Source organism: Phoenix dactylifera, chromosome 1 (genome assembly GCF_009389715.1).
Source record: "Phoenix dactylifera cultivar Barhee BC4 chromosome 1, palm_55x_up_171113_PBpolish2nd_filt_p, whole genome shotgun sequence".
NCBI lineage: Eukaryota > Viridiplantae > Streptophyta > Magnoliopsida > Arecales > Arecaceae > Phoenix > Phoenix dactylifera.
The window spans coordinates 35,918,918-35,943,546 of NC_052392.1; the positions used below are offsets into that span (position 1 = coordinate 35,918,918).

General features: G+C 34.9%; 1 protein-coding gene across 1 annotated transcript; it reads left to right on the plus strand.

The window, feature by feature from the left end:
- The first annotated feature begins 6,594 nt into the window (after nt 1-6,594).
- Nucleotides 6,595-24,110, plus strand: LOC103696033 (calcium uptake protein, mitochondrial). Its single transcript, XM_008777532.4, has 9 exons — nt 6,595-6,952; nt 13,166-13,233; nt 14,960-15,183; nt 15,340-15,423; nt 20,124-20,337; nt 22,495-22,671; nt 22,753-22,872; nt 23,233-23,561; nt 23,675-24,110. The coding sequence occupies exons 1-8, from the start codon at nt 6,649-6,651 to the stop codon at nt 23,443-23,445; spliced, it is 1,404 nt and encodes a 467-aa protein (XP_008775754.2). The 5' UTR covers nt 6,595-6,648; the 3' UTR covers nt 23,446-23,561; nt 23,675-24,110.
- Nucleotides 24,111-24,629: the final 519 nt, after the last annotated feature.

Here is a 24,629-nt window from a genome sequence, read left to right on the forward strand (position 1 = left end):
AAGATTACATATGAGATAAGTTGTAGACCTTTATTTCCTCATTGTATTGTAGGTAAATATATATGGTGTGAGACATGAGCACTTCATATGATGGATTCCATATGAGAGACTCGCTGCAGCTAACACCAAGTTGATTTTAGCTTAGACAGTCATGGCAAAAGATCACAGTCTACATCCATTACACCTTCCGTGTGTCGAGGGAAAGCGGTGGTATAATATAACCTACAAGAGACAAAGTAAGGTATTGCAATTCAACATTAGAACATGGTTTGTGAGAGTGACGACCTTGTCTTTTAACTATGGAAAGATTCTCACATCCATGCAAAAAGACATGACCTAGAAAGTGAGATGGGTGCCAAGGCCATGAGGACGAAGAGTGAACCCCAAGCTACAATCACGGCCTGAACAAAGGTGATGGGTGTGGGTCTCCCTCTCACCAAGATGAATGCCCTGTGGGTGTGAGCAGGGAATGAAAGGGATAGTATGTCCAGGCTTGCCTTTGTCAAGGGGAAGGGCAGATTCATGCTTTGATTTGTCCAAAAGTTGCCTCCTTTTCATTGCCAATGCTTGTGGGTAGGTAGGTCACAAGTCATAAAGCACCCTTGAGAACTACCATAACAAACCCCTTCAGTGGGATAGTTAAACCATAATTTTAGGTTCCAACAAGAATCTAGATGGCAATAATTCCTCTTCACTTTATGAATGTTGCTTTGTTGTTCCGAAATTTATCGACAGAGACTGTATGGTCCATGAGATCTTTCAATTTGGATCAGACTGTAAACTTATCTTTCGGCGGCACTCGGCTTTATGAATTCTCTTTATTTTCTATTCATGGTTGCCATTTTGATGATTTCAGGACTGTTCAAACCCTTAGCTTGTTTCAACTCCCAAATCTATTGCAATCATTCAAAATAGATATAAAACCATAACATACATGAAGGTAATAAAACAGGAAATGCAAGAACGTATGCTACATCATATTTGACTCCAGAAAATAGTCAAATTTGTTTAAGAAAAGAAGAAGAGTTCAATTTACCACACCTAAACATCTTTTATCCTACATAAAGATATGTACATACCTACATGATCCTGCACCTACTACCAAGTAAAATTAGTCTCTGTCTTTGCTCAAAAGAAATATTTCCATCTCAATCAAAAGTCAGACAGGTTCTATTAAGTCCAAACTGCTCCCGTGACTGGGATAGAAACCATGATTGTAGACAGATTGGCCAAGCACTGTGGAAATACGCTCAACAACAATCCTCACAGTGTTTTTATAATTTAATCACTTTGTCCACCGGTTTGTATCTACTCGCTAATATATTATTTTGATTCAAACTGTTTAAAAAATGATGCTCAAAGGATGGAAGGTTTATGATGAGGCATGATGAACTCTTGCATATTTTTAGGCTGATGTGATCATTCCTGCTATTATAATGCAGTTGTCTTGAGTTTATTGTCGGAACTCATGTATATCTATTGAAGGAAAATGCCTTGGGGTCTCTATTTTGTGCACATAAAAAATTCTCGATACCAACTCGTGCTCGACAATTTGGTGCTCAATTACATTCTATCTATTTTTTTTTTAAAAAAAAACTAGAAATCACCCGTCATATTACGACTCAGTTCATTGGTCTGATGTGGAAGTCAGTGATTCACTGAACAGTAGGCAAAGCCCTGCTAGCTCCATGATGGATGATTAGTAGCATCCTTTGAAAAAAAAAAACTCACAACCAATCTATTGCATTGATCCTCTTCTACCATGTAGGTGGTTGGGCAAATCTACAAGGTTCATGCAATGAACCCCGATAGTTCCTTCTTATAGTGTCAACAATTTCATTTGGACTAGTTAGGATTCAGATGCTTATGTCTGTGAAACTAGCAAAAAAAAAAAAAGAAGAAAAAACAACTAACACAAAGTTAAAAAGAAGATGGTGGAGAGAGATTAATTTGAGGTTCCTCAACCTTTTAAACGAGAAATATGTTTAACAATCATTTTAACGCTTAATAAGCACTTTTCTTTTAGGTTTGATTTAAAGATCAAGCTTCACCTTGTTAATGGTTGAGAAAAAATGTGTAGAAAAATATATTCTTTATGCACCAATGGTATATCTCATGTTCACTTAATATTTTCACTCCATATGGTTTAACAAACACTTTCAAATTTCATCAAAGTAAAAGTATTCTTAAAGAAAGTATCAAAAAAATAGAAAAACAATTCAAGTTGATCGATGTGATGATCATAGAGCACAAATTAATTTTACAAACAAATAAGTTTTGTACTCTCCTCTGTGCTAGATTGTGTAAATAAAATATAGTGATTGGTTTATAATTGAAGTATTTTCCAAAGACCTACATATATAGGAATGCATTCTAGTTTGGAAATGGAAAACTTCCTTTTGAAATAAGGTCAAAATATTTCATTAAACCATGACCAGCTAATAGAGAAAAGATCGAAGGGAATTTTGATGGGCATGTACAAGGTAACATTTTAAATAAATGATTGACATGAATTCATTTTTTTATTAAGAATTGTGGTAAGGATGCCATCACCATGGATGAAACCTTGGAACTCTCCCAAATGGAGAGGATGCATATATATTTGCTAAGCTTGAGCTATTTGGCCTTGATATGAATTCCATCATGCATGTTGGAAAATCATGGTATTGATGGATTACCATACCCAGAAATTTGAAGAACATATATAGCCCTAATTGGTTGCACTTTATTTTTAATATTAGTCGTATATGTAAGTCACCCTTCGTCATCTTAGCCATTTAAGTTGTTAACTTAATTAATTTTTCTATGTTTATTATAATAATTGCTTAGTCTTCTTTCCTGCATCTTATTTCCTTGATTAGAATGATCCATGATCTTATGTCTCCCTTGGGCATTCTGTTGAACACTATTAAATATCATTTTGGCCCATACCTAGCAACCCAGAAAACCTTTGACCATAAAGCCATCATTCTCCTTTGGGCTTGCATTTGAAGAGGTCATACTCTATGTTATGATGTCATCAATTTTCTTTGATTTATAACCATTTACCCTTAGTTTAAACTTATCATCAACTTAGACATTTCATCAAGGATTTCCTTTTTATCCATACTTCATTCTTTTGCTTAGATTTGATCATTGGCTCCATCAAGGGTCCAAGCAATAAAGAGAAAATGTGTAATAGAGGCAAGATATGTGCTTTAGGTTGCTGTTTTTAGATTGTGGAGCTAGCAAGAAGTTTCGAGTAGGGTTTTCAACTTTTCCAAGCAGATCAATAACTTGGACAAGTTAATTCGATCCAAAAAATCAAAAGAATAATTAAACTATTAAATTTAAAAATATTGATAATACATATGAGAAATATGTAAGAAGAACAACAATGTTAACAACAAAACAGCAGCAGCGGCGGTAATGCTAAGAGTATATTATAAATTTTTAGTCTAATATTTAGTTTATCAATAATTGCTTCTTATGAATAAATTATAAAAACTAAAATAAAATTAACACCCATTTATTGTAGCTATTGTGTAAACTGCCAGAGATCATAAGCATTGCTAGTTGACCTCTAATCACTATCTTAAGATCATTCCAAGCAACTAGAGGCATGGGATGGTGAACCAACATGCTTCCATCTTCAGTGCCCAACAAATCCTCTAATAATACTACAAAAAGGAAAGGTTTGTTACAAAGAAAATCTTTGCTTATGGGAGGCAGGAGAGACAGAAGGAACATAAAATAGGGATCTTTTAAGATAGAGTTTCCATTAAGAGGTATTAAGGTCATCTCAAGTGAAATCATATGTTTTCTTTTCGAATGCTAGCCGAACTGTATTGTGAATATTATAGTTAAAATACCATTTGGTGGAAGGCTCATACTATGTCAATTAAAAGATTCTCATTGACCCGGTATGGATTGGGTTATACACAAAAATGTGAGAGGAAGGGTGTCAGATGAAGTATTAAATTGAATAGTTTGATGGATCTTGAAATTTTAGTAGTATTTTGACAATAAAGTTATTGAGGAATAAAAAATGATCAACTTGTCCAATCTATTAGACCTGAAGAAGGAAACAAGCAACCGATAGTTGTGGTAGCCATATCAGTTAATGGAATATTCACTTGATCAATTACATGTATTTTGAGGATAAAAGAGCACTTTGAGAAGATGATTATGCTATGATTAGAAGTTTGCAATGTTTAGTTAATGAGTTTGCCGTATCCAGTGAATATTAGGTATTTTGAAAAGTATTTTAAGAGGAAAGATATAATTTAGCTATTACATTGGTATTTTATGAGGGTTTCTTTCGAGAATGCGAAAGCTTTCACATGAATATTGGCTTAGAATTATATACCCTTATAGTTGTGCACGCAATAAGTTTTCCAACCAGGCTAGTGCAACTTAAGAACTGAGTTTTCTAGTAGCTATTAGATTGATACCAAGAACATTTCATACATTATGAACCACCTTAAATTATTTTCTTTTAGATAAACAAAAATGTACTACTACTTGTTACCCATTTGGGTTGTTTGTTGGTCCGATACATAGTCACATGTTCAGCATTTGGAAACTATTAGGTTGGATGCAATTATTCAGAATTTAAAAAAATAAAAAATTTGTCAAAAGTTTAGAAAGAGTTTGGACATCAAAGAATAAGAAAAACAAAAAAATAGATTTTTTAAAAGATTTTTGTTTTTTATAGAAGTGGAAAAAGCAACAAATGATAGCAAGAAAAATATTGTTAGCAACGATATATAGTATCATAAACTTGTAACATAAAATTTTTGAAATCAGTCACAAATATTTCACAAAACTGAAGAATAATAAAATGATATTGTCAAGAGAAAATTGAAAATAATTTAGATTTTTTTAATAATTTGAAGAATAATGTGACTATGGTCCAATGTGGTAGTTGGGAAATGAGAGATAGTAGTGTTAGTTGGGGCTGTAGATACCCCACATCCCATCACCAATTGCTAGTAAACTAAATGATGATGTAACATGCTATCTCTAGCATTTTTCATTTATATAAACACATTGATTAATAAAAAATATATATTCATTAAATAGAGAGCTTGGTTATTAGTACTTTATGTTTCATATGAGAGCTGTTATTTAATGTTATTTATATAATATAAAAGCTAATAACAAAATACAGTCATTAATACCTTGTTTTGCTTGATCACGACTAGGGGTGAAAGTAGACTGGATAATATTTGTCCAGATCTACCTTTTTTTCCAAATCTATCCGGATATGGATAGAAATTTGAACATCCAATTAATATCCATATTCGTTTCTATATCCATCAAAGAAAAATAAATATGGATATTGATAAACAACTATCCAATCAGTATCTGAATATTTGACTTTATTTGTAATTCTATTTAGGACTCATTTAGTTTGCAGAAAGAATTTTACTCTATTAGATTATTTTTTTTGAGAAGCTAATGCCTAGATATATAATATCTCAAAAAATAGTTTTTGCATATTTGGCAAATATAAAATACATTTTTCAGTGACTTATATTTGGTCAAGCATCTAATTTTTTAGAAAAGCTATGAAAAATACATGTTATATCCTTAATAAAGGGACCACAAGGAACAAACATCACATTCATAATTTTTTAAATCAAATACTTGAAATACCAAAGTTTGGAGGTTTTGAAGGTTTAACAATAGAAAGGCCATCATTTGTCTACAGTTTAATTAAAAACCAGTCAATAATACCAATAGAAGAAGAATGTTGAGATATGGATATCCCCCGTAGATTTTTTTTTCCATAAAATATGGAAAACTTATTTTTTTGGAAAAGCTACTTTTCAATCTCTCTTCTTTAAAATCTCCAATAATATTTTTTTATTTTCTTGTTGACCATACTTTTCTCAATCCTTTTTTGGCGAACCAAACAACTTCTTAATTTTATATAGGATTGGATTGAAAATTCTATATAAATCAAACTCGTTGGCCCATCTAGCTCCAAACTCAGCTAAGATTTTAGATATATGGATATTTTTTTTCTTCCTATAGAATATGGGCTAGATGGAGTTCTATTGATACAATGCCATGCTTAAATAGGCGGGCCAAATTCATGAATCTTATAAAATTTTCAGTCCAATCAAGTCTTTAATAAACCTTTAATTCTATGGTCATAAAGTTTATTTATTTAATTTATATTCATATTTATATATATATTTTCATTTTTAAACTTAAATTTTTATTTTTATTTATAATTATTTTAGATAAATATGAATATAATTTTTTGTATATGTTTAATTTGTATATCTCTACCAAAGAAAATAAGTATAGGGATATCCTGATATCTCACCGGTTTCAGCATCCATGGCCTTCCATTCTTTTTCGGACAGGTGCACCACACTCGTTCCATTTCCCTCGCACCCGGTGGCGGAACCGACCAGCCTCGCAAAAAGGTGGTCTGGAGAACAAAAAATGATATCACCATGCAGAGACGCACACGTGTACAAATCAAGAACCAGCGACGGCAGATCATTCGTTATCCGCAAATTATATATTTATCTAAAGCAGTTAGTCGGCGAACCCCACCCACAGTTTTCCAAGTAATTAATAATTATAAAACCATGCGGTTTCGGTGCCCCACGTCTTGTTCCACCGCCTCTCAAATTCTTGTTTCCACCGATGAAGGCGATGTTATCGGCTATCCGGCGATCAGCGATCCGGCGGCGCAGCGTTGCTACCGTGTTCTGCGGCGGCGCGGGGGGAGCGTGCGGCGGCGAGAAAGGCGGGGGGCCGGCCGGCGTCGGGCCCGGGGTGCTCGGGAAGGCGGCGGCCGGGATCTTGGCTGCCGGAGGGTCTATCCTGGCCCTGTGGATGTTCTCTTCTTCATCTTTCGCTGAATCCGCGTCGGACCGGAGCGATCCCCAGCATGAGATCGTGTTTCGGAAGCCAAAGCAAGACAAGAAATCTAAATTTCTCCTCGGAGGTCATTTCTTTCCTCTTTGTTCATTTATACTAAAGAGATGTATTATGTCTTTTTTTTTCCCTCTCTGTTTTTCTTGGTTTTTACTTCTTTTTCTTGTTTAATTTGTTGTGTGGAACTATTAAAAAATATCCCCTTAATGGAATCTGTATATGAGAAGGAGCCCCTTAATGGAATCTGTATATGAGAAGGAGCTCTTTTTCTTATCTTTTGATCTTGCCATGCGTTTTTCTCTTAGATAAGAGAAGATGACTCTTTAATGGAATTATACACGAGAAAGCCACAAAGATGGCGTAAGATGTAGGGGATACTGCTTATTTTCGTGTTTGTTAACATTTAAATAATGGGAGGCAAGGAAGAAGAAAGAAAATGTGGCATTCTTGTATTTGTCTATTCACTCGATGGAAGAAAAAAGAAAAGGAAATATTGATATATAAAGAAAGGGGTGTGGTCGGATTGGGCTGCTCTTTATGGTTGTGGAATTTTGAGTGAATGAATGAGTTGTGATTTGATGTCCATGTATAGAAGAAAGCGTAATTGAAATTGTATTGATTATCATCGTTGTAAAGGTAGGAATGTCACTATGAAGTTATTGAAATGGTCTGTTGAATTCAGATGACAACTATTCTTGTGAACCAACTGGAACAAATGATGCTGTGGTCAGCTCAAGGAAGAAAGATCAAATGCTTAAGGTGATTTGGTATGCGAGAAAAGAAGACTAGTTGCATTCTTTATATTCCATTTTATTAGTATTGGTTAAGTTATATATTTAAGAGCCTTCTTGGATAATAATTATTGTGGATGATGTTATGATAGTTGATGTAGTGACTCCACATGTAAGAGTAGTGAGATTGATGCATATATGTAGATGGAGTTTATGCAGGTGCATAATGTGCTTTAGTCTCTGAGAAAGCTATTCTATCTATTATAAAACTAATAGGTGCAATAAATTTTGTCTACTTAGAAGGATTCATGTAGGTAGTAATTCTTAGCAAAATGAGCATCATGTAAAGTTAGAAAGGTTTCATGGAACCATTTTACTATAGGCGCTGTTAGAGTTGCAGAGCTACCTCATAAATTCATAAAAAAATGAATGCTGTATGAATATATTCACAATAAAAACAACCGGAAATAACCCATTTCAGCAGTAGGGCTTAGTCTATGCAGAAGTGATAAGGCTTAATTATGACTTATACGATTTATGTAATGAAAGCATGTGGAGATGTAGAACCAAAATGCAATTCAACTAAGGCACATGATGTCACTAAATCCGCTTGATTTGCTACTTTGTTTTTATTGCAAGAGAAGATGGGAAGATAGCTAAATGTCTTAAGTAGGATCAAAGTAGGCTGTGCAAAGTTGAATATTAATGATCGTGATGGTTCAAATGACCATGACGGGTGCAGAAAGAGGAGGGGAAGACCTAAACTAACATGGATGAAAATTATGAGAGAGGACATGGAAAGAACTCTTTGGATATGGAAACGAACTCCTTGTCTCATACTATGTGCTTCAAAGCATGGCAATAGACATGGAACACTCGTTACAATGAACATAACTCCTGAATGTTATGATGTAGGGTTGCTTCTGAAGGATATTTGCTGGCAATAGAGATCTTAGATTGTTTGCTCGTATATATATGAAATGGTAAGTATGAAATGATATATATATGATTAGTTAGAAGATACATAGGATGGAGAAATATATCCAGAAAAATGTATAGACATCCATCAATAGAAGTCATGAGCATGACAAACTCCCTTTGTAGTCTGTTTCGTCATCAATGACCATGTCCTTTTGGTGCTTCTTAGTTTTATGTCGTGGTCTTTTTGATTTCTACAGGTCGAAATCAAATTCAAAGATTAAAAAATACTGTAAAGGAAATAAATTATGAAAATGTTACTTGGAGCAACTAGGAAAATAATAAATACTATATGATGTATGCATATTCTTTTTGATTTAGGTAGATTTGAAATTTGTATCAAAAGAATAGACTTAAAACCAGTGATCGAAAAGTTGAGCATACTGGCTTGGGGCCAAGACCGCTACATGGGACCCCTATGTGCCCTGATTTAAGTAAACTAGGCCTGAACCGCCTTGTATCTTGCTGATATTGATCCTGTTACCGCTTGGTACACCTTTTTCTATGAACAAATATGCTTATTTGTACTGAGGCATGAGGCCAGCATATTGCATATGTACCATGCTAGGTCACATTTGGTATGGGTCTGTACCCCAATATTAAAATCCTCATTATGAAGGGAAAAAAAAATGAAAATTCATGATTCTAAGTTATTGAGTTGATTCATATTACATCATTATCGCACTCTATTGATAGATTGCAACTTTAAGACTTTACAAAAGAAAAGAAAAACTGAGAAAGGCTGTAGACCATCATGAACAATCCACACTTTTGCATCTAAAGCACTATGCACACGTACAAGTTGATATTGAATGATACTAGTTGTTATGGATAGTATAGCAATGGACATCATTCTATCATGTTGGCTTCCAGTATTATAGGTACCTTAGGATATGACGATGTATAAATTTTCTTTTTAATATTTGTATTGAGGAGCTTTTCTGGAAACAATAATCCTTGTGTTGAGGAGAATATGCGGTAAGCCAGGGATATTTCCAACTTATAATGAGTACTTTATCTTCTGTACATAATCTGTTTTTAAGTATCTAACTCTTTATCTCATCACACCTACTACCATGGAATGCGATTGGAAGCTAAATGGAATCTTATTTTTGTACTCTCAAATGACCTAAAATTATCAGCATTAACTAGATTTTGTTTGAATTGGCTATCTGGGTTTAAGAAGAAAATCCTTTCATCTATTTCGGCTACCCTAACGTTGCCCGGAAATGCCCCCTCCTTCAGCCATGGTTAGGCAACAAGAGGAAACCATGCCTTCCATGATGGCGTCTTCTGCAAGGAGTAGGATGTCTTCGCTGTCAGATCTTTGTGGTAGCGGGGGGAGAACTTGGAAGGCTGGGTGGGGTTCTTTCTTCCGAGTGTACAAGGTTGGCTCGGTGACTGAGGGCATGGAGGTGGCATTGTGACCAAGGGCTTGGATGTCACTTCTTCATTTCTCTGCTTTTTGGATAGGGGTTCTTCCATTTTTGATAGTGCATGAAATGTTTTAGAGAAAACATCTAGAATGCACGTCCTTTTCTGGCTTTGCATTGACTTCTTAGCTAAATCATTATAGTGGTTAATATATGAAAAAAGTATCTTTAATAAATAAAAAAAGGAAAAATAGGAAAATAAGAGAAGAAGAAATATTTATCTGAGTTACAAAATTAGATTAGACATTGTTGATTGTTGTACTTATTGTTTGATAATAATCTAATAAACTTAATTTACAGTGACAAAATTTAAGACATCTCTGATTTTTGAAAGAAGTTAATGTTGTTATTCATGGTAGAAATGTTTTTTGTCTTACAGTGAAGGGTCCATATGTCTAAAAGTAAATGTTCATTGAAAATTATTCTTCCTTACATGATCTGTTGTAGGTAAATTTTTTTCTATTTTTTCTTTGGGTATGCATCGATATAATTATCTTATATCAGATTGTTGAATATAAATATTTAGCTCATGTAACCAGCATAAAATGTTTATTCCTTTTCATTTTGCTTTCCTTCATTAGATATCTTATTGTACTATAAGTTGTTTGCAAATGACAATTCATTATGCCCAATCATAATTGTTTTTTCTCATATATTTTCTTTATTAAACAAACATTTTAATTGGTAATATAAATATATTCAGGGCTGTAGAATATTAAGCATTGGACTATTTTCAATCCGTATGATGCAAGTATGTTCAATCCATATGATGTGCAACTCATTCTAAGAATGATGCTTTGATGAATAGGTATGCAGTATGCTTGTTTTAAATCTCTGGGATTCATCTTGTTATTATTATGGTATTACTGGCAGGGAAATCAGCCAGTCTCATACAACTGGTGCTGCAGAAATTCATATATTATGGTTATTGTTGATGACAGGATCTTAAATTTATGTAATTTATTGATGTAAGTATAGGGGCACTTTTGAATAGTACAGTGAACTCTACAGTTAAGCCCATGATTCATGATCCATTGGAGAGTTGGCTAAACTTTTAGGTTTTGCTTCACCAATGAAATTATTTGTCTTATCCTTTGTTAGCATTTTATGGGTTATAGACTGATGGGATAAATTTACAACTTAGTGAATTTGATTATGTAAGTTACTATAAGTTTGTCTTAGTTTAGTTATATTCATGGTGAAGATGCATCTATTGCCTCCTTTCTTTGCATCATGCACTCTTATGCTTTCATGTTACAGGATCTTATGATCCATGATCCTGGTTGTTTCTGAATTAAAATGGACCAAAATTGTATGGATCTATCCCTGGGTGAGGACCAGAGAGTATTATAAATTCTAGACTTTTATTGCAAATTGTCTTGCATTATTGGATACAACTTGATCAGATCATACACATGTGACCTTATGGAAAGCATATTCTCTTAAGATCCATTTGACCTTTTTTTTTGACTTTTAGCTTGACTTCTTTTATCACTAATGGCTTTGTTGAGCATAATATTAGTATTCCAATTAGGGTTTTTAATTTCTAAGCTTTAAAGAGAAGAAAATATGGGTCTTTGATGAGTTAAAAGCTAAAGGTAATTCTTCATGTTTCCCTTACAATTTTTACGTGAAGGATAACTAAATTGATATTTTTGGAGTGGTGAATTGCATTTCATTGAACAATTTCAAAATAATGGCTTATTTTGTTTGCGGGATCATGAAAATTTACTTTATATGGTGCCAGATAAATGTGAAACTATAGGATGAGGAAGAAGATTTTATTTCTTCTTTTAGAAGCCAAACAAAAGGAGTTGGTTTTACATATCAATTCAACAAATGATGATGATGATGGAGATATCGTTAATCATTTTAATTTGTTTTGAGGCTATGTCTCCATAATCTTTCGAGTCATTTGAGGATACCGTAAAAAATTCTATAGTCGTATATAAAGTTTTTTGTACCAAACCCCTAGGCCCAATATTGGGCATATTGTACCAGCCTGATAAGTGATTGGTTGGCATGGTGGCTCGAGGTATTGAACCAAGACATAGTACAGTTGGTATCTTGCCTCGAATAACTCACCATATGTTAGTATGATGGTGAATCGTACCAATTGACCCGTATCCTCAAGCTATTGCTACAGCATCAGATACCAAGACTAAAAATTACTCATACATACATGATATTCATTTCACTAGATGTTCTATAAATGAGCATGTGGTGGTGGAAACTTCTCATCTTTATGCGTGATGATTTCGATCTAAGAATTTTACTGCATGTAGTGCCAATGCTAGTTGCCAGGACCACGCAGGCATGTTTATCCCACATCCTTTATGCGTTAAGGAGATCTTGGGTGCTTATACAAGGTTAAAGAACCCATATAATATCTTATGGCTTAGCCCTTTTTGATGAGGTCCTAGGCCATTACAAAGGATATCAGATCAAACCTGACACATGGCCCATGTGTGACTAAGGGACATTGTAGCATGGGCTCTTTTGGGGCTAACCACAAGCCTATTGTGGTGTTTGTGATTTGCTTATGATTGGATTGGGTATTTAGCTTGGTAGGGATGCCAAGTCTTAAACAAGGAGAGTATGCCAAGACATATGAGGGCATGTGTTTAGTCCCACATTGATTGTGTGCCGAGGATATCTTGGATCCTTATATAGGGTTAAAGAATTCAAATAATAACTCGCAGCTAGGCCTTTTGGGTGAGGTTTGAGGTTGTTACACCAATCAAATTCCAAGCCACATGTTAGGATTTCTACCAGATGAAGTGGATTTGTGGTGGCCAAAGTCCATTTCATTGAGTTCCAAACAAGTCTAGCATAATCAACTTGGACTTTTATGGTATGGACTGATATTGGCATGACAAGATACTTGAATCCATTTTCCCGTGTAACTTATAATTGACTCTTTCTTCGAACTTTCATGTTATTGTAATTTTAATTCTTTTGAAAGTTTCAGAATCTTGATCTGTAATCTGATCCACAATCTTATCTGATTCAATTTAACCCCCTCTATGATCTGATCTGAGTTTTAATCTTGTCAAATTGTGCTTCAGCAGGCCAATTTTTATGCAACAAAATTTTAATATATGCTCTATAACATGATACTTTTCTTGTTTGCATTTACAGATTCGTATCGCAGAAGGGTGTTTTTTAACTATGAGAGACGGATAAGGATGCTAAGTCCTCCTGAAAAGGTATTTTATGGAATGTTGCTTTTGGTTCATTGAAGTAATCCAGAGAGTTTCTAGTACATGTTGTTTCTTTTTTGGAATGGTAAGAACTCATAAGCTTATTGAACATGTTTAGTGTTTATCTTCGTTTGGTTTTTAAATATAACAGCACAAATCTTTTTTTGGTAACTTTTGTATTTTGATACATATTTAGAAAAAAAGTGTTATCTAGCAAAGCAGCCGGTTTTATAGGAGCATATTTTCAAAATTTCTATTTTAAATTCTAGAATTATTATTCCAAATTTAGATTGCCAACTTTCTCCAATGTATCTTGTCCTAACTCAAGGACAGGGTTTTATAAAATTTTCTTTTGCATCTCCCTATTAAAAAAAAAGAGCATGGAGTAATTAAATTGGTGTATATAACTGTGTATATGAAGTCTATGGGTGTTTTTGGTCATTAAAAATTTGTACATCCGTTATCATCAGCCTGTTGTTCCTCCATCCTCCTATCAATTATTGGCCTCTCTAACTTTGGTTGTTTGCAAGGAATGTTGAACCGGCCCGTACCAGCTGGTTCAGCTTGTACCGAACCGGTACTGGCTCTAACCAGTCCGATTCGGTGTTAAAAATCGGTACCGGTCCGAGCCGGCCAACCATACCAGCCCGTACCGGTTCCAAATTTTTTTGGGGCTTTTGGATGCGTGAACCAAGCCGAACCAGTGGTATCGGTTATAAAATGATCATCAACATCTACGGTTACAAGTGTTATAAAATGATATTTTTAATCACCACCCACTCAGCTAAGCAGGTAGATTATCTTTCTAAAGTTTTTTGTAAGAACTTTTTGTCAATCCTTCTTTATTTTGTTTTAAAAAAAAGCATTAAGATAGCTTCTTAACTAAGGTCAGTTGTGGCAAGTATTCATACTTTTCAAATTAGATTTTATTGAAACAATATAATTACATTGATATTTGCTTTCTTATCATCTTCCTACACCATTATTTGCTTAACAGGATCTTTGTATTCGATTTTATATTTTCCTTTTACTATGTATTCATGTAGAAGATATAAAGATGGAGGCATGCAATGCTTCAAACTAAGTTACATTCAACATGATATTAAACTTGACCTTTATTGCTTTCGCATTTTCTTTTTCTGACCCATACTTGGCTGTGCATCATATACTTCAATTTTTCATTTGTCATGTGCCATTAAAAAAGGCAGCCTAGTGCATGAGGCAGTTGACATTGTAGAGTCTGAGGAGGGTTAGATGTACGCAACCTCACCCCTGCATGTAGAGAGGCTGTTTTCGTGTTTCAAACCCTTGACTTTCGGGTCACAATGGAGTCACCTATCCGTGGCACTAAGGCTCATCCCCTTTTAAGTGTGTTATTGCTATGATATATGTGCTGATCCAACATTTATACTTGCGACTATCTAGGGAAATAGGCTATACCTGAGTCACTCTTACGATAATGTTGGAGTACCTCACTGCAATAATGCATGCACATGGTATATTTTTTTGAAAAAAATCCTTCCTGAGTATTATTGCTTTATTTGTTTTGCTATGTTTTAGTTTGATTTTCTCTTCTAAATGAAGACTAAAATAGAGTTATATGATTTGTAAAATATTCATTAAATTTTTATTATATTCGCTAACTATACTCCATATTTTGTTAAATAGCATCCTATATGTTATGGTTCATGGGCAAACATCAACATACTCAAAAATCTTTTCTTATTTCCAGATTTTTGAATACTTTGCATCTGTTCGGAGTCCAGAAGGGGAAATATATATGTTACCCACAGATTTGATGAGAGCGATTGTGCCTGTATTTCCTCCATCAGAATCAAATATTATTAGAGAAGGACATCTTAGAGGCGAGCGTCATCCTAGCGAGTTGCACTGTGCTCCATCTCCCTTTTTCATGCTTTTTGATACTAATAATGATGGACTGATATCCTTCCCAGAGTAAGTTGAGGACTTTAGTTTTGCAACGTCAAGCTAAAATTCAAATGCATGTATCCACATTTTCAATCTGTAAAAACTTTATGATAGTTGAAAGTTCTGGGTAGCGCTACATGTAAATTGATCTTTCTTGACACTCTTCATTTTCACTTCTAACAGGTATATCTTTTTTGTGACATTGCTTAGCATTCCTATATCAAGCTTTAGTGTGACTTTTAAAATGTTTGATCTCGACACTAATGGGTAAGATTTGCTCTTTACATTATTTGAATTTGTATCTTCTGAGTTTGAAGTATGTTAGAATGAATGTTTCTTCATTGCAATCTTGCAATATCCAGATGCTACTTTTCATTATTCTCTGTTGTTAGATGTTCTTTGCTACTTATGTATCATGTGCTAAATATTTCTAATTTATTTATGCAGATATAGTTAATTTGTTAGGAAAACTGATGTTGGACTTTCATATCAAGTATTATAGCAAAAAAATATAAAGTTATACTATAAACAAATTATGTTTTGTTGATATCTTAATTTAGGATATCTATCTTCTTTGGTTCTCTAACATACAAACTTTATAAGGCATATAAATTGGAAAATTTACTAGTCTTTTCAGTATTAGAATGGCTCAACCTCATACCGATTTGGACATGTATGGTCCGCTTTGTGAAATTTTTGTGGGGGACTCCTAGAATGCGTACATAATGTGTGATTAGTACTTCCAAGTTAAGAAACAAAGATTTCCAGTGGTTTTGATGCCTTTGTCATCACCTTATGCGAACCCACTTAGTGCCATGCTTGTATTTGGTATTTACTTTTTATTAATTTGAATGATTTTTTATAAGAATAACATAGATAAATGATTTTCTGATTTGCTGCACTGGAGAAGGGTTTATCAAAACCTTCATACTGATTCAGGTCATGGCTTTTGTTTGAAACTTGGTTGTTATGTATGCTTTCAGCTTTTTCTCTAAAATTCTTGGAGCAAGCTTTCTCCCACCCTGTTTTGCCCTCATGTTTTTTCAGATTGTTGGATATAGGAGCATTGTCCTAGAAGAGCATCATATAATGTATACATCTTCTTGATGCAATCCAGCTATAGAATTTGTCATTGATTGTTGATTATGTTATTTTTTCTCCTTGAACAGTGTATTTTTTCTTATGGAAGCCAGATTAGTGGGTAATATTTTTTATTTTTCTGAGGAACTTATCATGTCTATTTGCTCAAACCATGATCATTCAATCCTTTTCGCCAATGAAATGGAGAGTTGGCATCAGAATAGAAGTAAATGTTGAGAAAGTTGCACAAAAAGATCAAGTACATCGTTATGACTGGTTGTCAACCTGCTAGTAGCCTCCTGGGAAGTGGTTCCAAATTCTTGACCAAGGAAATGCTGGACAAGAGAGGAACTTGCTATGATATCTAAAAGCTCTGTTGGCTAATAGGAAGATTCACTTCTTTATAGCAGTTATGAGAAAGGAGAAGCAGTTGGACTCGCTAATTTAACAAGAAAACTTTGGAGTTAGACAAGAAGGTGCTTATTATTTTTTCCTACCCTGGAGGAGGCTTAGGGCTTCTATGTTTAGGAAGAGGGAGTGGACAGGAATTTGAAGGTATTCAAAACATGTTAAAGAGCTAAGAATCTTTGCATGATATATCAAATATCTGAACAGCAACATCCAACTTGTTTACAAATAAGAGATTAGGAAAGATTGCTTAACAGATTTTAGTGATGTCAAAGCCTGAATAAGTTAAGAAGTATATCTGGAGATATGGTGTTTGGCAGATTAGAGATGCAGAAAAACATTAGTTACTTCTTTTAGTAGTCTATTCGAAATTTTTTGACCATATAGTATCACGCAATATTTAGAGACTCTGCCTGAGGAATTCTAATATCAGAAAAATGGTGGTTTAAAGTGAGGAGGAACAACTTGGACAATTTTTTTTCATTTCTGCTTTGACTATTAAAGGAAGCACTAAATTAATTTTCAGAAAATGGCTAATACTCCAAAGTTCAAACTATTAATAAGTCGTACATATGTTGGCCTTTGAGTTGGTACTTGAAGACAAAGATTATGCCATGTTGGTGGAAGACAGTGGGAGCAAAAGTAGTACTGTAGGCATGGCTTCAAAGAAAGTAATTGCTTTTTATTTATTATTTTGTGTTGGATCTGTCACCCGCTTGTGGACGTAAGTATCTTTGCTAAACCACATGAATTCCAGTGACTTTGTTATTTTTAATTGTGTTTATTAATTTATCATAAGACTTTATTGTGGGATGCATACTTATCACTTTGTTTGCTACCTAAGGGATGTGGTGATGGGATCAGTACTAGGTATTTTGTAGAAACCCCAATAAATAATACTAGATCAAGGTTTAGGTAAATTTACTGAACATATTAGAAGTCTTTGCAGCCTCCTCCTGGTTTGATGCAAAATTTGATAGGAAGGAAAATTTAGCATCTGGAGATATTCAACGAAGTCCCCAACTCTCCATAAGGTGCTACAAGGATAATTTAAAAGGTTGGTTATTAACAAGTAATGAAGATTGGCAGGAGCTTCAAAAGATTCAGGCAGTCCATACAATTGTGTGTCCAATGAGGTGACATACAACATCATGGACAAGGAAACTGATATGGGTTTCCATCCAAGTTAGGAAAGTTGTGCCTTCTCACCAACAAACTGTTCTTGAAGCATAACAGGATCTTGAATTATCTTCGAAGTGTTAACTTTGAGATGGAGAAAGAAAATGAGGCTTTATTGATTTGCTACCTTGCTTCTTTGTGCGACCACATGGTGATCATTTTCCTATGATAAGGATAAAATGAAGTAACAGCTTTCATTAAATAAGATCAGAAAAGTCCTAGCTAGAGGTTTGATCAAGGATAATTGCTTGTATCTGAAGATGCTAGTGTAAGGCAAGGATAATTGAAAGCGGATCTTAAGCCGATCCATCAAGATCCATAACCCAGGTGAAGGGCAAGAAGCAACCTTATCATTCCAAGGAACATGATCACCATTAGGTGGGATGGTCCATGATGAGTACCAAAAAGAAGAGTCATTTCTTTGGATGCAGAAGTGGTGGTTGAGCCCACTTATCACAACGATCAAAGCCGACACAGCATTATGGTTTTGGTGGTAATTGAGAAGAGCAGCATTTTGCATACCACCTAAGCGTAAACTTGATTGTAGGTGGGGTTTTGATGGCTCCTATATTAGGATAGAGATGTGATATTTTGCCTGATGGTGAAAGGGCAGCCACTTTGGGTTGCCTTTGAATGTAAACAATTGCAGGTATATTCCAAGTATACTGAAGGAGTATAGTGGTAGGAAGAGCATATTTATGTCAACCTCAGTTTTGTGTTCTATGAGGAGCTAAGCTAGCTTGTACGTTAAGGAAGAAACATGGGCCAAGCTAGCTTTTACTTGTTCTTCAGGTTGGCTTGTCAATGGAAGCCGATGTGAAGCATGTTGGCAAGAAGGGCCTCATTTTCACTTAAAAGAAGCTGAGTCCAAGTGGCACTCTTCTCCATCCAGCGAGCAATGAGGGATAGTGACATCTCTTGTCTCATATGAAAGAGGACAAGATCCTTATAAGGAGGGCCCACATGGTGCAAAATAATGGGGGTGAATATGTGTGTGAGAGAGATTGCTCAGGAAAAAAGGAGAAAAAGATAAAGAGATAAGAAAGAGGAGAGAGGATGATGAGAGATGGATGGTTTGGTTCTCTTGTTGATATCATGAATTTTCTCAGACATTTTCCTGTGCATGTCTCTTTGATCTTGCCTTCTTTTGTAGTCTTTGTTGTGCAGGTTTTCTCTTAGGTGTGACTCTGCTTCAAATGTTTTAGTTTCATCTGTTGTTATGATAATCTAGTAGCGAGTCTTCTAGCTCTTGTAATTTGGATTGCACTTTCTATTTATATTGTGGATTTCTCATTTCTCATGGATGTATGCATCTTTATATAATCACAATTTCCTTTGCTTCTTGTTATTTGTTTATTTATAAGCATTGTTCTCTTGTTGGATGTTTGTTATCACCTTGTTCTACAACCCAAGATATTTGTTGGTTGCATTAGGGCTTGGATAGTCGTAGACATCTCGACACCTCTTATCCTTACAAATATGAAGACAATTATGTTTTGGCTTTTAGCATGACCTACTCAATGAAATGTGGAGCAAAGTGAGGGCAATGCCCATTACAACTGAATTGGAAGGATTTCTCCTTGACTGATAGGTGCTATGATTCACATTATTGGATTGCTTACTTTCCATTTCATAGGTCATGTTCCAGTGTGGTCCATACCTTGATGCAAATGGATGAACCATTGAAAGAGTGCAAACCATTGCATGCTGAACTGTCTGGTTCACCCCATACTGAACCGAATTGGGGCGGAACCAGGACGGTTCGGAGCTCTAGTAACTTTTTCCCTTTAAGAAATCTTTCATGCACATTATTAGTAAATTGTCCCTTCTATGTCTACTATATGTTTCTTTACTATCTAACCTAAAATGGCTTCTCTGTGTCAAATGGTAAGATTTTCAGTCTCCTATATTAAGATATGCCTGCATGAAGTTTGCAATATTTCACTTGTGACTTCTGGATAATTTCTAATTTTTACTGAAGCTTAAATCCTTTCCTTTTTTGTATTACTATGTCTTCTTTGTTTTACTATTTGGTAGATACAGAACTCTATTGCATTTTTTTCATTTTATTTTATTTGATTTCATAAATATGTTATCAAGTTGGAGTTTTACCTTTTTGTGGTTTACTTGTGACCATTTGCGCGCAGTTAAACTCTTGTCCGTCCTGTTAAAGACCCGCTGTATATCAGCATATTCCATCATCACTATTTGTTGTTTGATAGTAGAGGGTATGAACACATTGTAGTTACCTTTTTATCCAGTAATCACTTTAAAACTGAATAATCCTGTATTGTTTTCAGAGAGATAGAAAGAGAAGAGTTTAAGAAAGTGATGGCATTGCTGCGTTCATATAATAGACAAGGAGCCAGTCATAGGGATGGACGTCGTACTGGTCTGAAAGTTGGTGGATCTGTAGAAAATGGGGGTCTAGTGGAGTATTTCTTTGGCAAGGATGGAAAGGGACACCTCCAACATGATAAATTTGTTCATTTTCTGAGGGACTTGCATGATGAGGTACTTCTCATTTTTCATATCCCTTTTAGATTGGTTTTAAAGAGTACGTCCAATAATGCCGAGACTTCTTGATTCTAATTAACTTTTGAAATAGAGCTTTTCCTTTTTTTTCTCCCTATTTTTGTGGGTTTTTTTTTTCCTTTTTTTTCTTTTTTGAGGAGGGGGGGGGGGGGTTGAAGTTTGTGATTCTCTTATGGCCATACATTGTCTTTATCATCTTTATGTATGTTACTGAATAATGTAGAGATCAGTGTAAAGAAAAAAAACTTAGTAGAATTAATCAGTGTGAAAGGTTTCAAAAACCATGTTAAATAGTTGCAACTTCATTTGATGGTGTTATAACATGATTGTGAGACTGCAGTTGTCTCACCTGCACCATCACCCTTAACTATTTTTCCAGTGACTTTTTGATAGGATGTCATATCAATGCATTTTATTTAATTAAATCACTTTATTGAACAAATGAGAACTGAGAGTAAGGATTAATTTCAGTAGGCAAGCAGGGAAAGAATGATGAAAACAAGTAGTTCAGACCCTTTTTTCACCTTGAAAACTTCATTTCCGAAATTATGGTCATGCGGTTCATTATATTAAATATCTGATTGAAGCAGGACCGAGTTTGATGACCCGCTGCTGCAATAAAGAAAAGGATTTTGTATTGTCTTTGTCTATTTTCTGTTTTGCATAATTCATGTAAGATAGAGAAAACTAATCAAACTGGTATTTCCTGGACATCATTTGATTGTGGTCTCATTCTAATCCATTTCAATTCTAGCTACATTTAGTACCCTACTGTCAGGTTTCTTCAAAATTTGCAACACAGATTTTGCCTTACTCATATCTAAATAATTCATTATATTTAAAATTTGCAAATAATTTATTCTTTGAAGGTCATCTTAAAAGTCCATGATCATTTCAACTATGATAGATGTAAGATTGTATGGATTGCATGGCACCTGTGTTTGTTTCTAGGTTATGTTGATTGACACAAGTTGCTGGGGCTTAAAGATAAAAAATTAGAACGGATATATATGGCCAATAAAAACCATGTAGACCAGAATCTAGAATTACATTATACATGGTTGGTTGTTACTTTAGCTTGCTGACATTTTACTAGATTTAAGCTGCTCATTGACTTGATTCCTCACGAGTTTCAAGATTGTAAAACCACTCAATGAATGCATGTGGATGAAAATAAGTCACAGAGTCATCTGAAGTACTATCTGCATCAAGCCTCCACAGCAATCTCCATTTGACCTGACAAATTGTTCTCCCAGTGAGTTGATGGCTTACAGAGCATTTAATATGGGATTCTAAACAAAAGTTTATAAGACTCCATTTGATTGATGAGAGAATGGAGGAAAGGAAATGAATATATGGGTGGAAATTTGCAGATGTAATCTTACTCCTTCCATTTTCATTTCTCTCTCCTTGTTTTCTCTGGCAACAAAACACAGGCTGAGGGTGTCAGCATGAACAATATGTCTTTCGTAAATGACAGATTTGCATGGACAAATATCCGGCTGCAGATGATTGATCATTCCAGTCAATATTTGTCATTGTGCTGGAGTATTAGATTCGAGATTGTGAGTCATTATGGACTAAGATTCCGCTTATTCTGAAACCATTAATCTGGTTCAAGATAGCTGGATTACATTCAATTGGGATTAATTTGTTCATGTTCTTTGTTTCTCTGGTTATTGTTTACTGAAAACTGTTTGCTTTCATGAGAAGTGTATATTATTTTGTATGTTAATATTCTACAACTGCGATGACACCGATGTTTGCATCGCTGCTTTTAAATAATTGAAAGCCTAGATATATATGGGGCACCTTATTTGTGAGTGTTCTTAAAAGTTAGATTTTGATGAGCTTTTGATAGAGCGAAGTTTTTGAGCATTCAAAATTTGTTTAGCAGATTTCCCTTCTGTTTCTTTTCATTTATCCGCACAAAAAAAAAAAAAAAAAAACTTTGAGAACAGTTGATATGAATATCATTGCATTAGAGATGGTTAAAATTACATGTCCATGACATGTTTATTGTTCATGCTTGCTTTGAGCTGTCTGTTTATCAATCATCTTGCAATGTATATGCTGATTTAGTTAGAATTTTATTCAGAAACTCCTATCATCTGTAAGAACATTTTCTTTCTCCAGATTGTGCGCTTGGAGTTTGCTCATTATGACTTCAAGTCAAGAGGAACCATTTCTGCCAAGGATTTTGCATTGTCTATGGTAGCTTGTGCTGACTTGAACCATATAAACATGTTTCTTGATAGAGTAGATGAATTGAACAATAACCCACACCTCCGAGATATGCGCATTACCTTTGAGGTCAGACATCTCCTCCATATCTTCACATTTCTGACCTAATATACATTTTCTTGTATGCCTCACACATGTTGAAACTTTCAGGAATTTAAGACTTTTGCGGAGCTACGAGACAGATTACAAGCATTGACTTTAGCAATATTCGGTTATGGCAAAGTAAATGGTTTGTTGACAAAGCAAGATTTCAAAAGAGCAGCATCCCATGTAAGTCTCATTGGTTCCCTTTTCCCATCCATTACATATTTCTGTTATTTTAAGATACGAGAATTAGTACTAATTAAACTGAGGGTAGACAATCTCAGCGTCTAGTTGATGTGCTATCCTTTGGTTTCAACTGTTCAGTTGACCTGTCGAACAAACCTCTAGATAATGCCTAGATTATTTGGCTGGTGTTCCTGATTTAGTTCTAGCCCCCATAAAGAGATGCTTTACCAATGACCAAATGGATCTGTACCAACTTGGTGCTAGATAAGCTGTTATCTATTATTTTTAGATGACTTGTTTAGTTGCCTTCCTGGTTTGGATTACCATTCTGATGCCATTGTTTTGTTTTGATGCTGATAGGTCTGCAATCTCTCTGTGACTGACAATGTTGTTGACGTCATTTTCCACGTATTTGATGCAAATTGTGATGGAAATTTAAGCTCGGAGGAGTTTGTAAGAGCTTTACAGAAGCGCGAAAGTGCCATTCGCCAGCCAACTGCAACAGGTCTTGCAGGGCTGTTGTCTTGCTGGTTGAATTGCAAAAGGTGTTCCGTACCTCAAATCCCTATGTAGATCTTGGCGCAGTCTGCTGTTGCACCAAGCTGGACTCACTAGAGTAGGAGGATCTCACTCGTTTCAGTAATGTTGGTGGATTAGGGGGATGGTTTAGTTGATAATCTCGTATCAAGGTATGGGAAACTAAGCAGAATAATTATGTAGTTCTGATTGTTGGAAGTAGAATTAAGTAATAAATATCTGATCCTATTGTTAACGGCTAACATATAATCCTGTTCATATCTAGGGTCAGGAGATGCTTTTAATGTTGGGACGCCAGAAGTCATATGGAACCTCTTTGGCAGTTGGCACCACTGTAGGGGTATGCCTGCTCGAGTTCAGATCCTCTAATTGTATATGTTTTAGCTGTAAATATCTAGAGGTCATCCATCTCGGAAATGGATGGCTTTTGCTTACCTCGGGAATAGAAAGCACTATATTGGGTGCTGAACATGGCAGGTTGCAAGATGAGCAATAGCTGTGCATTTCCAAGATGGATGACATGGTGGCTGCTAGGCAACCCTCTTTCGTGCAAAACACGCGCCATAAAGGATCCTAGTTCATGCCTACTCTTTTGTATATATTACTTATGTAGGTGGTTGTGGCTCTCCTCAACTGTATTTATATGTGATCTTTTTGTAATTTATTTGTTATTCAATGCTTCATCTCTTGCCTTTCTTGAAGATACAACTGATGTCGCATGGGTTATCATCATCATCTTTGTTTTTCTCTTATTTTTTTTCTCGTCTCCTCCTCCCCTCATTGTGTATATTGAAAAAAAGAGAGAGAAATGAGGGAGACCCACCACTATGATTAACAATGTCCAGATATTTGGAAATCTTCTACCGGAGAATCAAATTGAAAACTGAGGGGGTGAGATTACGCTATTGTGTTCAATCAGCACTAGAAATTAAACTTTCAGGCAAACTTGCTTGGGGCGTGGCATCTTTTAAGAAAATGTGGTGGGAATTGGGATGACTTAGACAACAGAAACCTCTAGAGGTTTTTCATTGTCTTGATCCTACCTAGAGTATTGCATGTCTCTTCTTATATTGAGGTAATGTACAAGAAAATATCTAATTTTATCTATTATTGTATGCTATGAGATAATTTATTAGATTATCATTAATATTTGGTTTTTTTTCTCCATCTTCTCGTTATTTGTAGACATATTTTTATAAAAATGCAAAGCTTTTATAGAA

Bases quoted from the DNA above. Each gene is read 5' to 3' on its own strand.
- LOC103696033 (XM_008777532.4), top strand. From the start codon at position 6,649: ATGAAGGCGATGTTATCGGCTATCCGGCGATCAGCGATCCGGCGGCGC. The intron at 6,953-13,165 runs GTCATTTCTTTC...TTGCATTTACAG, and splicing joins ATCTAAATTTCTCCTCGGAG to ATTCGTATCGCAGAAGGGTG. The intron at 22,873-23,232 runs GTAAGTCTCATT...TGATGCTGATAG, and splicing joins TCAAAAGAGCAGCATCCCAT to GTCTGCAATCTCTCTGTGAC.